The following is an 18,758-nucleotide window of genomic DNA, read 5'->3' as shown; positions in this document are numbered from 1 at the left end:
GCAAAATCTCCTGTTGAAAAGTTGTATCTTTTGGTATAGTAATCAGTAGAAAGCAAGGACGACAAGGTTAATACAGGACATATTTTTCTCTTCAAAGGTGCTATGTATATTTTTAGACAGTTTTTATGTATTCCTTACTGTATTCAACATAATACATAAGAAAGTCTGATTGACTACAGTACCAAAGAAAAGTACCAAATTAAATGCTTTACCTCATGATCATCAATAAGAATCCTTATTTGCTAAAATATTACTGTGGGATTCTGTCTCCAGCATGGCAGCACTGCTGATGCAACACTGCCACATACTCCTAAGAGTTAGGCAAACCTGCTGAAGCACCTTGATGGGCTGACACCAAGTTTCTCCTTCTCAGTAATTAAATATGTTTTATACATACTGCAAGGGCGTATACATTAGTATGGTGCCAAAAGTAGGTTTTTATTTTAAAACATTTCTATATTTAATAAATATAAAAGTGAGAATACTTCAAACACAAGTATAATTTTTGTTAAAATTGCAACATTACCTTCTTAGTTTGAAACACAGATGCTGTATTATGCTAATAAACAATTGAAAAGCTTTGAAACAGAACTGTTTTCTCTCTCTTTTTTTTTTTTCATGGTAAATATGTTACACATAATATACCAAATATTTTTTATTATTATTATTCCTGTTTTAATAATAATGTTATTAATCATTATTAAAAATTACCTGCCAATTTTAAGAACTGACACACCGCCTATAATTTCAGATTTTGGAGAGACAAGAATCTCTCCAAATGTATATTTGGAGCATCTACACATGCTTACCCACGTTATTCACTATTTCTGTTTTGTCCTTTTATTAATACTTCTGCATAAAGGCACAGAGAAGTTTTTATTACAAAAAATCTTGTCCAAGGCCTAAATAGCACTTCCACTCTTGATCATAAAAATATTTTTTAGTATCAAAGAACAGACAGGGAAATGCTGAAATTCTGTGTGTTCAGCTCCTGCCTTCACTGAAAACAGAAGCGTACCCTGATGGGTTTACATCAGCGTAGCATATGATATGCCTAAACGCACCTCACAAAGCTTTGTCATAACAGATAACTTTGTGAATTATAATTCAAGCATAGTTTAAAATAAATAAAATGCAAGTCTTCATAAAATGGTTAGCACATAGGGTAAATTTCCAAACACTTGAACTAGAGCTAAATTAGAGGAAATGCATTGAAGTGGCCACACAATGCTTGTGCTTTGTTGTTCATTTTACTTTGCTTTCTTTGAGGTTGGAACCACAGATTATAGGCTCCTTTGGGAAATGATTTGACTTTTACCTAAAAAAGCACACATACTTTGGAACAATTTATAGAATTCCCCTATGAGAATAAAATTTAATAGTACTTCTCCCATATATTGAAAATGGGTTTTATTTTAGAAAAGAAAAGAAAAATATGACCACATTTTGTAGAATGAGGTTTACCACTATATTTATGTGTTCATCATGTACAGAAATTGATTTTAGAAAATGCAGCGAGAAGGATTCTAACGACTGTGACATAAAAACTTATTTTCTGATAGGTACTAATTTCTCAAATACTCTACAAAAGGCAGAAATTAAAACAGCTTGAGACTATCTAACAGCAACTATCAGACTTCCTAACCCATGCCAATCCATCTTTTCCTGCTTCATTATTGATTCATAAAATATCGTGTGTTTGTGTTAAACTGGCATGAACTGTCTCTAAAGAAAGCATAACATTTTGCAGTGAAAGGAAAAAGAAGTCAAAACTAAAAGAGTTAGTGATTTAGATGTTTTAAAAAAGACCCTGAAATAAGAATTTTCATGAGGCAACACACAGAAGATTTCTATGCCAGCTAAGTGTTGCTAACATTAGTCTCAAAGACTTTAGCAAAGACCAGGGAGACTTTGACAAACTGCATGATTACAGGCAATTGCCCTCCATTTGCGTGTCTGAGTCAAAATTCAGAATTTTCATAACTAAAGATACTATATAGAGTTAAACTTCCTACACTAATACCATAAATAACTTCCTGGGGAGTGAGTAGAGGAGGGGAAGGGGAATAGGTAATGAACATGACTGACAAACTCCTGGGCTTGATGCTGATCATGGTTTACCAGTAGAATTACTTAAAAATACCAGACAATGCAGTTTAAAGGCTTCATTTTCTTCCCTAACACGGCTATCAGTGAGAAGACTCTTAATTTACATTAGCATAACTGAAATGAAAGGTAAGCATTCATCTCTACTTTGGGAGTGAAAAGCAAGTGTTCAATTAGACACAATTTCTTCATCTTTCAACTTTGCTCATGGTTTCTAGATATCATAGACTAAAGAAATAACAGACATTAAAATCCACCTTTGAGCATTACAGTAAAGCAATATTAACCACTGTGTAAGTCAAGAATAGATAGTAGTTTCCCTCCTGTAAAGATCTTATCTTGAAGATTTCTGTATAGCACTGTGTACATTCATAAAAGCCAGATTTAGAAAAAAAAATCCTCTTACACTTTGCTATCATCAATTTATTTCACATAATAGATGAAGGAGATTTTAAAAGTTGATTACGAGAGACTAAACAGGAAAAGACTGCATCTCTAAACTTATTACAATATTGACAAAAGACTAGTTGTAAAGCAATTCTATTAATTATTATGTATATTGATCTTTATGCTGTATGATCACTTGTTTAAGCCAGGAAGAAAAGGGAACATAAAGTGTACGAATGAAAATAACCTGTCATGTATATCTTCTCTTTCCAAAGTAATAATTCCCTATTCCCTAAACACACTTATTCCAACGCAACAACAACATTTACTCCCACTCATTATGAGAAAACACAATCATTTAGACAGGCTTGAGCTCTGCAAGTGCTTGAGCACAGTTTATCTGTTCTCCTATAGGACAGCAATAGGGTTCAAAACAAAGACAAAACAGATACAATGGAAGAGAACACTCATCATCTTCGCAGAGCTGCTCAGCATTACACAACTGCACATTCTTGCATCTAGGTTTAAAATTAATGTGTGCAAAGCCTTTGAGATAAGTCACGTACCTGCCGCTCTGGTCTGTAGTCCATGTAACAGATCTTCCCTCTGGTTTGGTTTTGTACTGTATTCTAATTGCGTGAGGGAAGTCTGCTGGAGTCCGAATTCCTGATTTCCTTATCTCCAAGCTCCAAGTGCCAGTAGCAAACAGAAGCTCTCCACAGCCAGGTGCCTGGCTGCAGCAAGTGTAATAGTATAGCTGTTCCTTCCAGCGATCCGAAGGTAAAGTCACAAGTTCATGTACAATCTGATTCCTGAGATTTGCCAGCTCCTTTGAAACATCAGTTAGTTTGGCAGACCTTGTGAATTTTTCAATGCCTGACACAGCAGCAACATCTACCTCCTCAACCTTTAGCACAGACAAATCACAGCAGTCCAACACCAGCAGAAAATCCTCGTTCCCATGATTCTCTATGTCACAGCAGTTCTTTGAACTAGAAATCCCAGAAGCCTGTTCCTCGTTGCTATGGTTACCATTTTTATCAGAAGTATCTTTTTCACCTTTACCACAGACAGCAAAATCATTATATTCCATTTTAGATGAACAGGCACTTGCATTTGACACAGGGACGTGGCCTTGTTCCGATGCCCTAATTTTGCAGGTTTCATCAAACTGTGACTGGCAGCCTTCCTCTCCAGTACTGCTGGCTCTCCTGTACCTGCTCCCAGTCTCCAAGAACAGAACTATGAAGCCTTCAATAACTTGACTTTTAAAATCTACGTCCAAGTCCAATACATAGTGCTTTACAAGCATGTGGCTAGTGTTGGCCATTAAGGGCAGGTCATCCTTCATGGGGTCTAGCTGCGGCTCCATGTTCCAGTCTGCTGGGCAGCTTTAAAAAACCTTGGCCAGTTCTTACTTATGATGCCTCCACAAAGACCAAGGATACTCAGCCTTCCAGTGTCAAAAACATTAATATTACTTTGTAGAAATTAATTGCAGTTCCTCCACTCCTCTCATTCTGCGAAGGAAAACAAAAACATATCACATAATTATTTCACAACTGTTTCTGAAACAAGCATTTTGAGAAATTATTTAAAGTTCAGTTGCTTTTATTAAAAATAGTTCCACAGAATGAGATCAAGCTAGTTGCTTCTGAATTTGCCATCAAGAAGGCTTTAGTTTTCCCAAGTTAATGTATTTCTAGTCAGCTTTTATAAACTGACACACTTTAATAAAGTCCTTCTGTCGACTCTCTACACCCCCAAAAATACTTTAGAAAAAATACATAATTATGCAACATCTAACTTTATTTATTACTACATTGTTTGTTTTTAAGATTTTTGCATTTATTTCAAGTGCCTTAGCTGAAAAGATAGTGATCATTTTTCTACTGTGATTCTACACAACAAATATGAGCCTAAATCCCTACATACGTTTTAAATTTTGGAAGTAATAACCTAATATATACAAGGCAAGAGTATGGATTAATAAACTATCCACATTACAACCACTCTTGTATCAGCAATTCTAGTAAATTGAAAGAAAACAAGCCCGTTTACTATGAGGGCATTCTAAGCATTCCTTTGAGATTGTTCATGAAGATTTTTTGAATTTATAGTTATATTCTTAAGATATATCACTACATCTTAATAGCTGAAAACCCATTAACACTTGAGATAATAGCATCTTACAGAAAACAAAAGGTCTTTCCACTGGAAAATATGCAAAAACCTACAAAAGAAAATATTAAAATGCGTCAACATTTTTATTTGCAACGACAGGCAAAAGTTCATCATGGAAGTTTAACTGTCATGCATTCTGTTTCGCTATGGCCACTGAGCTAAAATTACACACTCTTATCTCACTTCAGTACTTTTTTGACTACTTTCTAGAGCAGAATTAGAAATCAGAGAAAGGAAGAAGCAATTTCATGTTAAGACTCGCAGTTCTCTCTCTGCCAGGTTAGTGACACAGAGTTGATATACAGCCAAGTCTGGTTTTAAGTGTCTTCAGTGAACAGATATCAGCTCGTGCCATTTTAGTTTCACAGTGTTGTCACCGACTACAGTGTCCAAAATATTTTTTTTTTTTGGAGTTCTCAAGAAGGAAAACCTAGATTCCCTCAAGATTTGCTAACTCTTTTGTAAGAATCCAGAGCATGCTATCAAGCTAGCATCCATAACTGAAAGATTCAGGACAAGAAATCACCTAACTGTTCCCTGAACTGGCTTCACCATCCTGGTTTCAGCTGGGGTAGAGTTCTTTTTCCCGCTAGTAGCTGTTATGGAGCCGTGTCTGGGATTTAGGATGAGAACAGTGTTGATAACACACTGTTGCAGGGCAGTGCTTACACTACGCCAAGCTCCTCACACCGCCCTGCCAGCGGGGAGGCTGTGGGTGCAGCAGGAGCTGGGAGGGGGCCAAACCAGGACAGCTGACCCGGAGTGGCCAAAGGGATGCTCCATACCATATGGCACTGTGCTGAGCGATTCATATGGGGGGGCTGGCTGGGGTGGGGGAACTGCTCCTCGGTCAGCAGGTGGTGAGCGACTGCATTGTGCATTACTTGTTTTGTACATATTATTATTATTATTATTATAAGCTTTTACTCCCTCCCCGATCTCTCCCCCATCGCACTGGGGGGTGAGGGGATGTGAGCGAATGGCTGTGTGGTGCTGAGCTGCCTGCTGGGTTAAACCACAACGCTTCACACAAAGCACAGCAAACATCTTCCTTCTTTGACTGCTTTCCACCACTCAGAAACAGCTCTAACAGGGATGTCTTTGAAGACAAGCAGAGAAAAATCTTTTTCTTTTTTTCTTTTCTTTTCTTTTCTTTTCTTTTCTTTTCTTTTCTTTTCTTTTCTTTTCTTTTCTTTTCTTTTCTTTTCTTTTCTTTTCTTTTCTTTTTTTCTTTTCTTTTCTTTTCTTTTCTTTTCTTTTCTTTTCTTTTCTTTTCTTTTCTTTTCTTTTCTTTTCTTTTCTTTTCTTTTCTTTTCTTTTCTTTTCTTTTCTTTTCTTTTCTTTTCTTTTCTTTTCTTTTCTTTTCTTTTCTTTTCTTTTTTCTTTTCTTTTTTCTATCATTCCTCCTACAAATATCCCAGTAAATCAGTAGATTCAGAATGATTTGAAGATGACCTGATAAAGACACTCATGGCATTTTTGGAACTACCTCCAATAGATAATTCTCTATTCAAGAGATTTCCCAAACTTCTCTGAATTTAATCATATTCTTATTAATCTTAACAGTTTACTATTTCTAGTGCTTCAAACTTCACATATTTGCAAGAAATCACATTGCATCTTGCACTGATGTTTAAGTCGGAGAATGCTTCTAGAATTCAGCCTTTGTCAGGATCGAAAAACAGATTCATGGGCTCCTGCAGAGTCTCATTAGCTTTGCAAAGATGACTTATCTTTGCAGATAACTGTGTGGATGTTAATCTGTTTTGTCAGCTTGACTTAAAATAAGCAAACAAATAAATAAACAAAAACAGATAAAAGTGAAGCATTAAGTTCCCTGAAATGTATATAAGCTAACATTATAATAGCTATTGCTTTCTACTTAAAGAAGTTTGGAAATGGAGGAAAAATATCAGTCGGAAAAAAAAAAGCACTTAGGAAGACTAGTAAGAAAAGCTGAGACAAGTTTCAGTAAACCTCAGCTTTCTGAACAAGAAACATCTATAAATAGTACATGGCCATTAAAACCATTTCCTGCCTTAAAACCTAATTGGAAAAATTGGCAGAGCAATCAAAGGTTCTAAATGCTGTGATGTGAGGAATACATCTATGATGTCTGTGCCTGACACAAGGGATCAAACTTGATGTTATCTGAATGTTTTATGATTACCAAAACCCTGTGACTTCTGACAGGTTAACTAAGCACTGGTGGTAAAGCAAAGAAATAAGATAACTTTATAGAAAAAAACATACTGAACTGGCATTCAAGAACCTCCGTTTTGCACAAATAGACTTTCTCATTTGAAAAACAGGTGCAATATTGCTACTTTTTATAAAACTTAAGTACTATACTAACAAATTTTTATGCTATATTCATAACAGATGTTTATATCCCTGTTTTTCTGTTTTCTGTTTGGAAAGTGTTATCAATTTCTTACCTCGAAAGTATCAAGATAATTACATTAACTTGCATTAAATTCACAGGCCCATAATTGGAAAAACACCTGAACTCTGAACACCTTAAAATAAATACTAGATGTGCAGCTCACTACCTACACAAAAGCATTTAGTTTGTATTTAGAGGACTTATTTAAAATTAATTAACAGGGTAGACTAAAAAGTACCAAATAGGACCATACAGGTGAACTCAATCAGAAAAATAATATTAATAATAAATTGAAGCATGATAAAATAAAATAAAATCTATAAATACAAATCCTCTTTAAAACTATTAATACAAAAACACAGACAATTGAAAACAAAGGTTGGCTGTCCTAATGATGCTAGAAGACCTGCAGAGAGGACAGTCATTTTCTACAATGGAAAGTTTCAGGTCAGCATTTCTTTGTTTATTGGAGATGATACATCTCACCACATTTATGAACAGAGTAGGGGAAACACATTTGTAGATAAGTAACAAGTACTATTGTGTATATTTGACATGGAATTTTAATTCAATTGTAACACTGTCTATTTAGTCTTGTCTATTTCTCAAATCACCTTAACTTTAGACATCCCATCTTTCAAAAGTTGCACATATCCTTTCTAGCTATAGAAAGCCTCAACTAGGAAACATAGCCTCAACTAGCTATATTTTTTCACTGCATGTTGATAATTTCATATTGATACTGAATTAGAAAAAAGTGCTGTCTTCTGTGCAAAATGTACTCCTGTTAAGAATGGTAATTTTACTCCTCCAGTAAAGCTTCATACTGGAAATTGCAACCCACAAAGTGAGGTGGTGTCTCACGTAATTTGAGATGGTCCTATTTAGAGCTCTCTTAACTAGGAAAGAAACTGAACTTATGCACTGCGTTTTAAAACAAGGCAATGGTGTGTGTGTTTAATTTAAATATTAATTTTACAATAATTCCACCAATTTTAGCTTTTTAAAGGTAGGCGTGGCATTATGAAGGTACAGAGAACTACACTAATCAACTGTGGAGTTTCTAAAGATACAGATTTCAGATGGCATAATCTCCAGCAACAGATGGAAAATGACATTAAAAAGAATGCTGAAGTTGAAGGAAGCATATGACTCTGACCTTGTTTGACAGTCTCGGCACACACACCCTTAGTGTGAATTTCTGGCTACGTGATGACTATGGAAGGGATGCCTGTACTCTGCAGTGTACCTGTGTCTAGCTGAACTGAACGTATTTGCTCATAGCTTCATCATTTGTATTTTCAATATCTAATTGTAAACACACACTGAATTCAGAAGAGGGAAAAAAATTGTACACAAGCAGCCTGATTTTTAAAAACTGTCATTTATATATTATCTTGTCTATGCCTGGTGCTTCCAGAGAGTTACTGCTCATCAAATAATACAAACAAAAAAATCCACTGTTAACAGAATATAAGTTGTAAACACAATTACTTCCTTTCCCTGCTCTCTAGTGTTGCATAGTCATACACAGCAGCATTTGTTTTAAGCAGTTTTGTACTTCAGTATAGTTGTACAGATTAAGAAATATCAGAAGCATAATAGAAAGTAAATTAAACAAACAAACAAAAAATATTTCCAAAAATTTCATTTTAAAAAGTTGGCTTGAAACTGGTCTTGGCCATATCTCTAAAATTGCAATTTGAGTATCTTACACATACCTATTTTTATAATACAACCAAGTATCCAAAAGTAAATTCTCAAAAGTACTGAAAGAACCCTGAAGTCCACTCGTTGAATTCTAGGTAAGCTTCAGAAATACTGCACATACTGTTTCTGTAAAGAAACTGTCCTGTAACATCCAGGCACTGGACAGTTCTTAGCTTAGTGAGGAGCTCATCCACAATAGGACAGCTCTTGTGGTTGGGTTGCACAATTCAGCACCCTGCTGCCAGCTGCAATTGTCCACACAGAGCATCCCAAAAAGCATTCTACATTTAACACAAACTGAAAAGAAGCTGCTATTAGTGTAATTGCTCTGCTCATTTATTATTTAAGACCTCTGCTCACTTTTTTTATCTCCACTATGTTCTCTAGAGGCAGAAACTCTACATCTGTTATTGCCATATTTTTCCTTATCACTCTGGTAATGAAAAACTCTTCTAGAAGTACAAAACCTCACTGGGAAAATGTGTGTGGGAACTACAGAGGTAAAGGCTCTTGCTGAGAAGTACATACTAATTCCTCAGTGAGGCCAATTAATGGAACCACGCACTTTCTTCTGCTGCAAAACAGCAGAAGCCTAACTCTTGGCAATAGTACAAAATTGTATAAAAGAGCATAATGAGCCAAAATTGATAAAAACATTTCTTAACGCCATAACCAAGTTAAGATTTTGGAAGGAAAAGAAGTCACTAAAACATATGATTATTTCAAACTCCATATTGCACAATCATTCTGTAAAGAAACAGACAGGTACAGCACTATCTATATAATGGTAACGAGGCATTACCTACATCCCTGATAGTTTCTTCAATTGCTGACACCTCTGAACATTAAAACTTCAATAAAATGAAAACTCCAATAAACTGGAAATTTATTTCAGAGGATATAAACACGCATGTCAGGTTCTAAAAGAAAGAAAGAAAGAAAAAAAGCTCTTTCTGAGGAATATTTTAATCATCTGATCAGAAGCTACCACAATGCATTTGCGAAGCAGCATATGGATAGCATATTCATATTACCAAAGAATTCCCTACTTCTTGGACAAGCAAATAAGCATTCAAAAACGTCCTTTGAGATCTATTTTTAAAGAAAAATAGGAGCTTAAGGCATATCTCTGGATACGGAAACATTTAGCTGTACCCAATATCACCAGATATTAGCCAAAGACTCCTGCTACATCACACGCTGGGGATCCACAATAATCCTAAAGCAAGGGAGTTAGCTGTTGCCAACTCCCTTTTGTGTTTGACAAGTTAACTATGCACACCTGCCTAGCTCGCATTGTTCAAAATATTTACAGAGTTCATAACGTGACTGACACCTTGCACTGCTCTAAGTATACACCTAGTGCTCACTCATTAAAAGCAAGAACTTTCAAATACATGTAGGGATCTACCTAAAATGTACCCTGTACACATGAAGTATGATTTTAGCAGGTTACCCTTTATTCGCATCAAAATGTATTTTCAGCCTACAGCTCTGTTGCACTTCTATCACATGTGGCCTTTCCTACTAATGTCATCCAAAATCTAGGTTTATTAAAAATATTCTCCAAGTGTATCTTTTTTGTTTGCTCTGTGATTTTTGTTTGTTTTTCGTTTGGTTTGTCTTTTTGTACCCCCATTAATGCATATATATTTCACATATCTGACAGATTGCCTGGAAGAGTCCTCGTTGGAAGAATCTAGCTCTTTCCATTGAGATAAGACAGATGCGAAATATTTCTCTATTCTGTATTTAAGCATTTCTGCAGAAGGGAATTGTTCAGTTTTGCTAGTTTGCTCGATCAATTTTTTGTAACATTTAATCAGATCTTCTTTCCTGCAAACAATTTTTTGTCCTTCAAGCTTCACTATGGTCGTGTTTCCTGGTTAAAGAAGTACATGTATACTGTGGAAGCACTCATTTGCTTCTCACCCCTTCTATCTCCCACCTGCACTGCAAGGTCACTCTTCTGCTCTCCACACACACTCCCAATCACTCAATACACCAGTTCAGAACAGTCAGATTATTAACAGGAAGTTGAATCTGTGCTCTCAGTCAAATAGTTAATTTTGCCTGTAATAAATTCAGACCATTTGCATAACTGGTCATTCAACAGATCCACAGGAGTGGTGGAGCCCCAGCAGCAAAGACAAATACTTCTATTGGTAGAAGTGGTTCTTCTCTCTAACTGAAGTCTCTGAGTCTCAGTGTTCATTCCATGTTAAAGCTGGACCATTTTTCCTGCAGAAAAGCCTAGCAGAGGGCCACTAACATGGCTAAGGGGCTGAAACATACCATTGTAGGAGGAGAGGCTGACGCCACTAAGTTTGCTTGGCCTTGGGATGACACAGTTCATAGAGCCATAGTAGGGTTTGAGTTGGAAAGGACCTTAAAGAGCATCTCCTTCCAACGCCCTGCCATGGGCAGGGACACCTCCCACCAGACCAGGTTGCCCACAGCCCCATCCAGCCTGGCCTTGAACACCTCCAGGGATGGGGCATGTTAGGGAAGATTACCTGGGACTATGGGAGCTTTTGTATTTCTAGAGGCACTGGGCACCAGCTATTAAGACAGGAGGTTCCTCCTGATCTTCAGGAGGCACGCCTTTACTGTGCAGGTGAGGGAGCACAGGCACAGGCTGCCCACATCAGCAGTGCAGTCTCCTCCTTGGAGAGCTGCAAAAGCCGCCTGGATGTGGCCCTGGGCAGCAGGCCCTGGGTGGCCCTCCTTGGGCAGGGGTTGGGCCAGGTGGGCTCAACCATTCTGCGATCCCGTGAAAACTTTTTGTACAAAACATACTACAGTAAGAAAGGAATGATGACGTGCACGGTAGGGTGCTTTTTATTTTTCTTTACTCCAACTTAGGCAACAATGCTAACCTTTAGTCAAAGAAATACACAATATTCACTGAACTAAGCCCAAAGGCTTACCATTTCAAGATAAGATTAGTTTTCTGTCATATAGTTAAAATATTAATACAAAAACATATGTAAAAAATTATAAATAGCACCACATTCATTTTTAGGTGTACTTTTTTTTTTTTTTCCCCTGAAAGGATTAATTTACCCTAACCAGAAAATGTTTTTACTGTTTATATTATAGAGAACTCAGCATACCCTCATGTCTCTGGGTGACATTACAACACTATGCATTACACCAGTTGGGTGAACATGAGATAAAGTCCTCTGTTCAAAATTAAATGACAAGTGATTACTAAATACAAAGAACTTCCACTCCTTTTGAGCTAATCTTGCCACTTCAGACTCACATCCAAACAAAACTGAAGGAGGATAAGTAGTGCTAACAGAATATATTTCCCAGATCAAAAAAAAAAAAAGGGGGGGGAGGGGGCAAAAATTAATATAGCTGTGATACAGTTGTGATTTTTAAATCCTATTTTACTTACATCTATTTTATTAACAAAAATTAAATGATAAAACAATGCATTTCTTGAAAGCATACAGCATTAGCAATACAGAAAAACTATGTAAGGCTGCCTAGAATTTAGAACAATACAGGAGAAATATTTTCAGGCACATGTGTGATAGTTACCTGAGCTGGAAAGATTTTTTGAATGTTTCATTTGGGCCCAAAGCCATTTTACACAAGAATGTAACCTGACATGAGATGAACTGATCCATTGGCTTCAACCAGTCTGCCAATTTTATGAAATTAAAATGCATGGATAAATGGCTATGTTCCAGACAAGATGAATATTCCACAGGGCTGTGCTTGGCTTATCAAAAACTGGATCTGAAACATCTTAGGAAGATGTCTCAATTTTCTCCAAGAAGAAGACAGGAATGAATCTGGTCCAAAGAAAGAGCCTTTTTAGTATCAAGAAAAAAAGTGAAAGATAGAGGCAATTAATGACTATACACCCTATTTCTGCAGCAATGAATTAGAAGATGACAATGGAATCACATAAAAGCGAAACAGAGGTCAAACAAAGTGGGGGTTGGTGGGGAAAAGACAAGCAAACGTTGATAAAAGAATATATTTCAGCAAAACAAGAGGGTAAACAGCACGCATGATCAGATAAATATATATATATTAATTTCTTAAAAGGGCCACCATAAAAACCTCTAACTGAACAAGACAAAAAGATACACATATATATATCTTTATATATATATGCTCCATTTTTATGTGCTAGTTTAAAAACTAGCTCCAAATTTAAGTGCTAGTCATCTACAATGTTTCAATCAGTACTGCTATTTCAACATAAAAAAACATACTGATTTTACAGTTGAGATTTAATATCTACACATGGACTTTCCTTCCTTGGTCCAACATGACAACATCAGCCACGAGGCAGACATAAAGTATGTGTGCACTCACATAAGCAAAAAGATGTATTGGCAAGTACAAGAGACAGGTGAGAATAAAGTTAAAATAAAAAAAAGAAGTGTACAACAGTCAAACATGCTTGTAAACTCTGTGCTACCCACTTCATTTGAACTGTGGTGTCTTTGATACGTAACAATTTACAGAGGTTAACAAAATATGCAGTAAATAATTATTTAATTCACCATTTGATTTCAGTGGAGACCAAATGAGTCTTCAATTTTTTCTGTAATCAAGTCTTCCCAAAGATGCACAAAAACCATAGTACAATTATTTAGGCAGTATGTTTTCAACTGCAAGTACTAAAATGCAGCTTATCGAAATTCCAAGCAGAATCAGTATGAGCTGCAACGTTATGCAAATTTGAAAGTCAAGACTAGGTATACATAAACGGCATTCTCCCCTGCTTTTTTTTTTTTTTTCTGATTAACTCAATACAGATTCAGATGAAGTGCAACAATCTTGATTGCCCAACAGTGTATGATCACGGAACTCATTTGGGCTAACATTTGTCGTTCAACATTCTCACTTCCATGGGGCGAAGGAGTAGGAGTCTGAAAGATACAAAGAGAAATGGAGCTTTTGTTTTTGTTTGTTTTTTTTTTTTTTTTTCAAAAAAAGAACTGACTATGCTAACGACACAAAGATGGGAAAGTCTTGCCGATATATTCATACACCGTGTATTTGTCATACACTGATACAATGCGTGTTTTGCTGTTATTACAATGGTTTAAATACCTCCAAAATGTTTTGTAGGCAATCATAAGCATTTGTATGCATTCTGCTGTATCAACATCAAAGCATGCAGGTACCATTCAGTTTATTTTTCAATGACCTTTGTGGGTCCCTTCCAGCTGAACTATCCCATTATATTTTGTGACACAGCTACGTTATACACTCTTAAAACTGAACTCTACATGACTGTATTATAACCAAACATACACTCTACAAGCTGAACTCGTTCTGCATTTCCTTTCCTTCTTCCTTAGCAAGTTCAGAGAATAAATCCTAACCATGGTGTTCATGTACTACAAGCAGCACACGTTTTTGATGGCTGAACATTGCTGTATCTTTCAGAATTTCCCTGTGCATTTCCAAGCTTCATTTTTTCCATGGAAACAGTAGACCTTTTACTGCTCTTCCTGAAGATGCTGGTCTGAGTTGGGATTCACTGAATTTGATATGACAAATTTATCACTACTTCATACACATATCCAGATCCTGGCATGACACAGAAGGCACGAGAGCCATTCTGGTATGTTGGGCTTTGTGAGACACTTCTTTTCTACAGCACTGTCTTCTGTAATATTTTATTTATATTCTGTACATAATAGGAATATCTGGCTTTTTTTTTTTTTTTTGAAAGTAATGCACTCTAGAAGGGCAAGGTCACTAGCTGAATTCTAAGCATCAAAACTATACTGCTACTATAAAATACTGACAATCATTTCATAAACACTGTGTTATGTCACATTGCTATACACTAAGACATTTAACACATTACTAGTACATTTTAAAAATGTACCTCACATTCAATGCATCATCCTTACTGAATGTACTTCCTAAGTCATAAAAAAAATATACGGCAAGCTAATAGATTGGTTATGTTTCAATATTTTAAAAGGTAGATGTTTGCAAAAGAAAGAACAACAATAGCAGATGGTGGCCAACATGAATAGAGTCACTCTTGATCACCTGTGCATAACAGAGTTGCATAAAAAGCACAAAGAATGGCAAACAGGGAAGAAGAGATTCTTCACAGAATGGTACTTGTATAATATTGCCTTTCCGGGTATACAGAAGGCATCAGCTTGAGTTAGACTCATAAGCCTATGAAAGCAAACCTGAGGAAAGAAAAAACAAACAAAAAAAAACATGGTTGTAAAGTAGACAAGATCAGAAAATAAACTTCCTAAAAATATCAAAATATCTACAGCAGAAAACTTTTGTTGCAAGAAACATAGAGAAGAAAGAAAAAGGAAAAAGAAAAGAAAAACCCAAAGGGTAAAGAAAAAGTTAAAGGAGAAAGAAGAAGAAAAAAATGAAGAGAGAAAAAGGAAAATAAAACCTTGAAAAAATTAACAGAGAATGTACATGTTCTTTAGGGATGACCCCACAATATAGTGATACAAGCCAGAAGCACACCATGCAGAACGCACTCCACCCTGCTCCCTCTCCAGCATAGATTTGCATCGTGTTGCACTCTGTCCACCAGACTGGGCGGTAGTGGGCTGTCCCAGATCGTTAACACACCAAAAGAGAAGCGCACGAAGCGATTTCTTAAGTCTTCATAGCAAAGCATATGACTATGCCAAATGCATACGTTTTGTGAACGTGTGTGAGATGTTTCTAATTTCAGAGCACAACTGTAGCTGTCTCCTTTCATGCATTTCTAAAATCTGAGAGAACAGAAATTAATCAAGGAAAGGTTTGTATTGAGAGAAGATCAAGAGAAGTAATCTCTAAAAAAAACCACGTAGTTACAACTTTGTACTTGGTGTCTGCCAACCACTGGAAAATACCCAACTTAAAGCCATTCATAAAATTCCAATTGGTTAACGTCTTAAAAAAAAAAAAAAAAAAAAACCAACTATTTTTAATTGGGCAAAATCAGCTGCACATAGTTGTTTGTACACAAATGCCGACACAAATAGTAGACATTGGTCTCGAAGACAGCTCATTTCTATCCCAGGCTTTCTGTTTTTTTGTGCAGTACACAAACTCATTCCCTGAAATGATAGCCAATTAAAGAAATTAAATAGAAATGTATAAAAACTGAGATGCCTAGAAAGCTAAGGACTGTCAGACAAACCCTACCAACTTATGCTAAGTCTGCCTGAAGAGACTTCTCCCAGCGGCCTGTTCCACCAGAATCATATCCTCTGAAAAATTGTCAACAGAGACGAGCATCCCCATGGCCAGTCACTCCAGCCCACACCCTGGCACACGTGGGAAAACAGGTAACTTAAGTTAGTATTCTGGGCAGCAAACAGGGATCTCTGAGCACAGACAACTTTTTTGTATTATGTATTCATTATATTCTTTAAAAGATGAACAAGTATTTCACCATCCCAGACTTTCCCTGCATGCCACTGGCCAGTATCCAAGAGCTATATATTTATATAAAACAACTCCAAATAAAATACACCGCAAAACAAAGCCATGTTTGGGTTCCCTTCACTTTCAATTAAGCATCATTTGCGTCATCCATACATAAAAGCTAACTCAATTGCTTTCAAATGCAGGTGTCATAATTATAACCTACAATTATCTCCACTTAGCATTTAAAGAATTTTAAAAATGAAAAAAAAGAAGTCTGGATAAACAATCTCTTTAATAGTTATGTTTATAACTATTTCTCTTTTAAACTGCCTTCTTCCGAATACAGTTTCATACATTTTTCGTATAATGTAAGACTTATCAGGAAGTCAGTTTTGAACACCAACATCAACAGTAATTTTACTCTCTGAATGTCAGATAATATTTATTCATAGTTTGCATAATTTTGAACTTATTTTTGTTCCAAGCACTTAACACAACTAAGCCTTTTTAAGGCAGGGAAGTGTACTTCCCCAGATGAAAGCAAGACTACAACAAACTAACAGAAGCCTTTGCTACTGTTTAAAGGACTGTAAATGAATCTATACAAATAAGCTTACAGACTTCACTCTGCCTCAAAAGAAAACCTGCATGGGTCCAAATGAGGCTTTGAAGTGAATATTTAATTCAATTAATAACACCTCTTGTCAGAGCAATTGATGCCCTTCCAGTAGCCTCCTCTCCAGCCTGCAAACTCCAGCAGTAATGAGCATAATGAAGGACCTTCTTAACCTACCACAAGGTAGCAGCTGTGGAAGTTGCTTCCCACAATCTGAAGTTACAAGAAAATAACTCCTCCCTTCAGCTCAAATAGGACATGAAACCACCCCAAAAGTCAAGGTTCCCTTCCTTCCCCAAAATACTGGCTCCCACAAAAAAAGAAAGAAAAAAAAAAACATAATTAATCGAAGTTTGTGGAAGAAGCAGTGCTTATTTATGGTAAATGTGCTACAAAGAACATCCTGAGATTCCTCACGAACTCTGATCCTTCATCCACTTGTGATTCCATGAATTACAGTAGTAACCAAATACCTAAATTGTTAACTGAAGTCCAAATACGCACAGATAAACTTTTTACAAGTACCTACCCCTAAATCTCTAAGTTTATAGAACACCCATTGGTGCAAGAGTAAAGTTCCCAATTTTTAATTTCACAAAATCATTTCATGGGCAGTCCCAAGCAACGTGCTGTGCCTGGGCAGGGCTGCCAGTCCTGAAGATGTTTAAGGGTCCCTTCCAACCTCAAGGCCTCTGTGGAGATGCTGAGGGGCTTTACAGAGGTGCACAATCCCACCGGGTATTACTTCCGCTCTGTAGACAGGAGGACGGGGATCTGATTTTCACAAAACGGGACATGTAAGTGACAGGATATGCCTATATGGGATGTGACTAGAGCTGATAAGAGTCTGAATAAGCTGATAGCGCCTGACTGCTTTTAACACACCACAGCTGCCGCTTGTGACCACCACCTCCACGGTGAAGGAACTGCTTTCTTAAGTGTGGAAAAAATCAACCTTCCCTTGCCCGTGCTGCCCCCGGCAACCCTCAGCTTCCCCCGCACGAGGCACTGTGCGGGACAGACCCCCCGGCGGCCCTGGCTACCCCACGAGCGCTGCCCGTGCGCTTCCCCCCGCCGCCACCGGCCCACGACCACAGCCGCTTCTCAACAACCCCTCGGAGCCTTAAGGCGGGCACAGCTCCTTCAGGACGTTGCGCTTCGGAACGGAGTCCTACGAGTGGGACACGGGCACAGGCCGAGAGGGGGGGGGGTGCGGGCGGCGCTAACGGTCACTAACGGTCGCTAACGGCCGCTACCGGCACCAACGGCCGCCGCTTTACCTGCCACGCTCGCGCCGACACCCCGCCGCCCCGGCCGCGGCGCCGTCCGATGACGTCACGCGCCTAGCAACGCCCCTAGCAACGCCGCCCCGCCCCTACGAACACCTCCCCCTCCCCCGCCCCTAAGCAGGGGGTTGTGTATGGACCTCAGCCGGGGGGACACATAAAAGTGTTTTCGCAGCACAGATTATTTCATTCCCGCATTTAGTTTGGCAGGGAATGGTTAAGCTCCGGGAGGAATGCATCACTGGTTAACCGCTGGCACGGTCACCCTGCTTCTCCCCCCACAGCACGCCGCATGCTGGAGCCATCAGCTGGCTCCTGAGGAAGCCAAGGGTGCTTCCAGCTGGCAAATTGTTACGACAATGCTACCAGCAGAAGGAATAGCCGCTGAAAATTCTGTCAGAAATAGGAATAGCCACTAAAAGCATCCAGTAGTTATAAGCACTGAATCATCTTGACAGTCTGGGAATGGTAGGCAGGACACTGCCTCTTAAAACCAAAACCATGGAAGGTCTTTGAAATACCTATTTCAGCTTTGAAATGTTTAGTTTTGTGAGTCTTGACACTTAATATGTTCTCAGCCTGCAGGTGCCAAGCTCCTCAGTGATGCTAACATATGGAATAGGGGAGGAGGGAATGGAAATGCCTCCCTAGCTCGTCTGTGTCAGAAGAATAATTAAATATTCATTAGAATAGG

General features: G+C 37.7%; 1 protein-coding gene across 11 annotated transcripts in view; it reads right to left on the bottom strand.

The window, feature by feature from the left end:
* AOPEP (aminopeptidase O (putative)) overlaps positions 1-18,127 on the bottom strand; it is a 200,532-nt gene extending 182,405 nt beyond the window's left edge. For 6 of the 11 annotated variants that reach the window (XM_038170282.2, XM_038170285.1, XM_038170286.1 and 3 more), the window contains exon 1: positions 3,060-4,013. In XM_038170282.2, coding sequence (XP_038026210.1) covers positions 3,060-3,865 — 806 coding nt within the window. In that variant the 5' untranslated portion in view covers positions 3,866-4,013. Of the gene's footprint in view, positions 1-3,059; positions 4,014-9,575; positions 10,919-13,305; positions 13,675-14,815; positions 14,965-18,058 lie in introns of those variants that run through there. The other 5 variants (XM_072030776.1, XR_011805683.1, XR_011805684.1 and 2 more) reach the window with 5 other exon arrangements.
* Between the last annotated feature and the right edge of the window lie 631 nt (positions 18,128-18,758).

This window comes from Anas platyrhynchos, chromosome Z, assembly GCF_047663525.1.
Source record: "Anas platyrhynchos isolate ZD024472 breed Pekin duck chromosome Z, IASCAAS_PekinDuck_T2T, whole genome shotgun sequence".
Lineage (NCBI taxonomy): Eukaryota > Metazoa > Chordata > Aves > Anseriformes > Anatidae > Anas > Anas platyrhynchos.
Note: the sequence above shows the minus strand (reverse complement) of the source record. Positions and strands in the feature narration are given on the sequence as shown.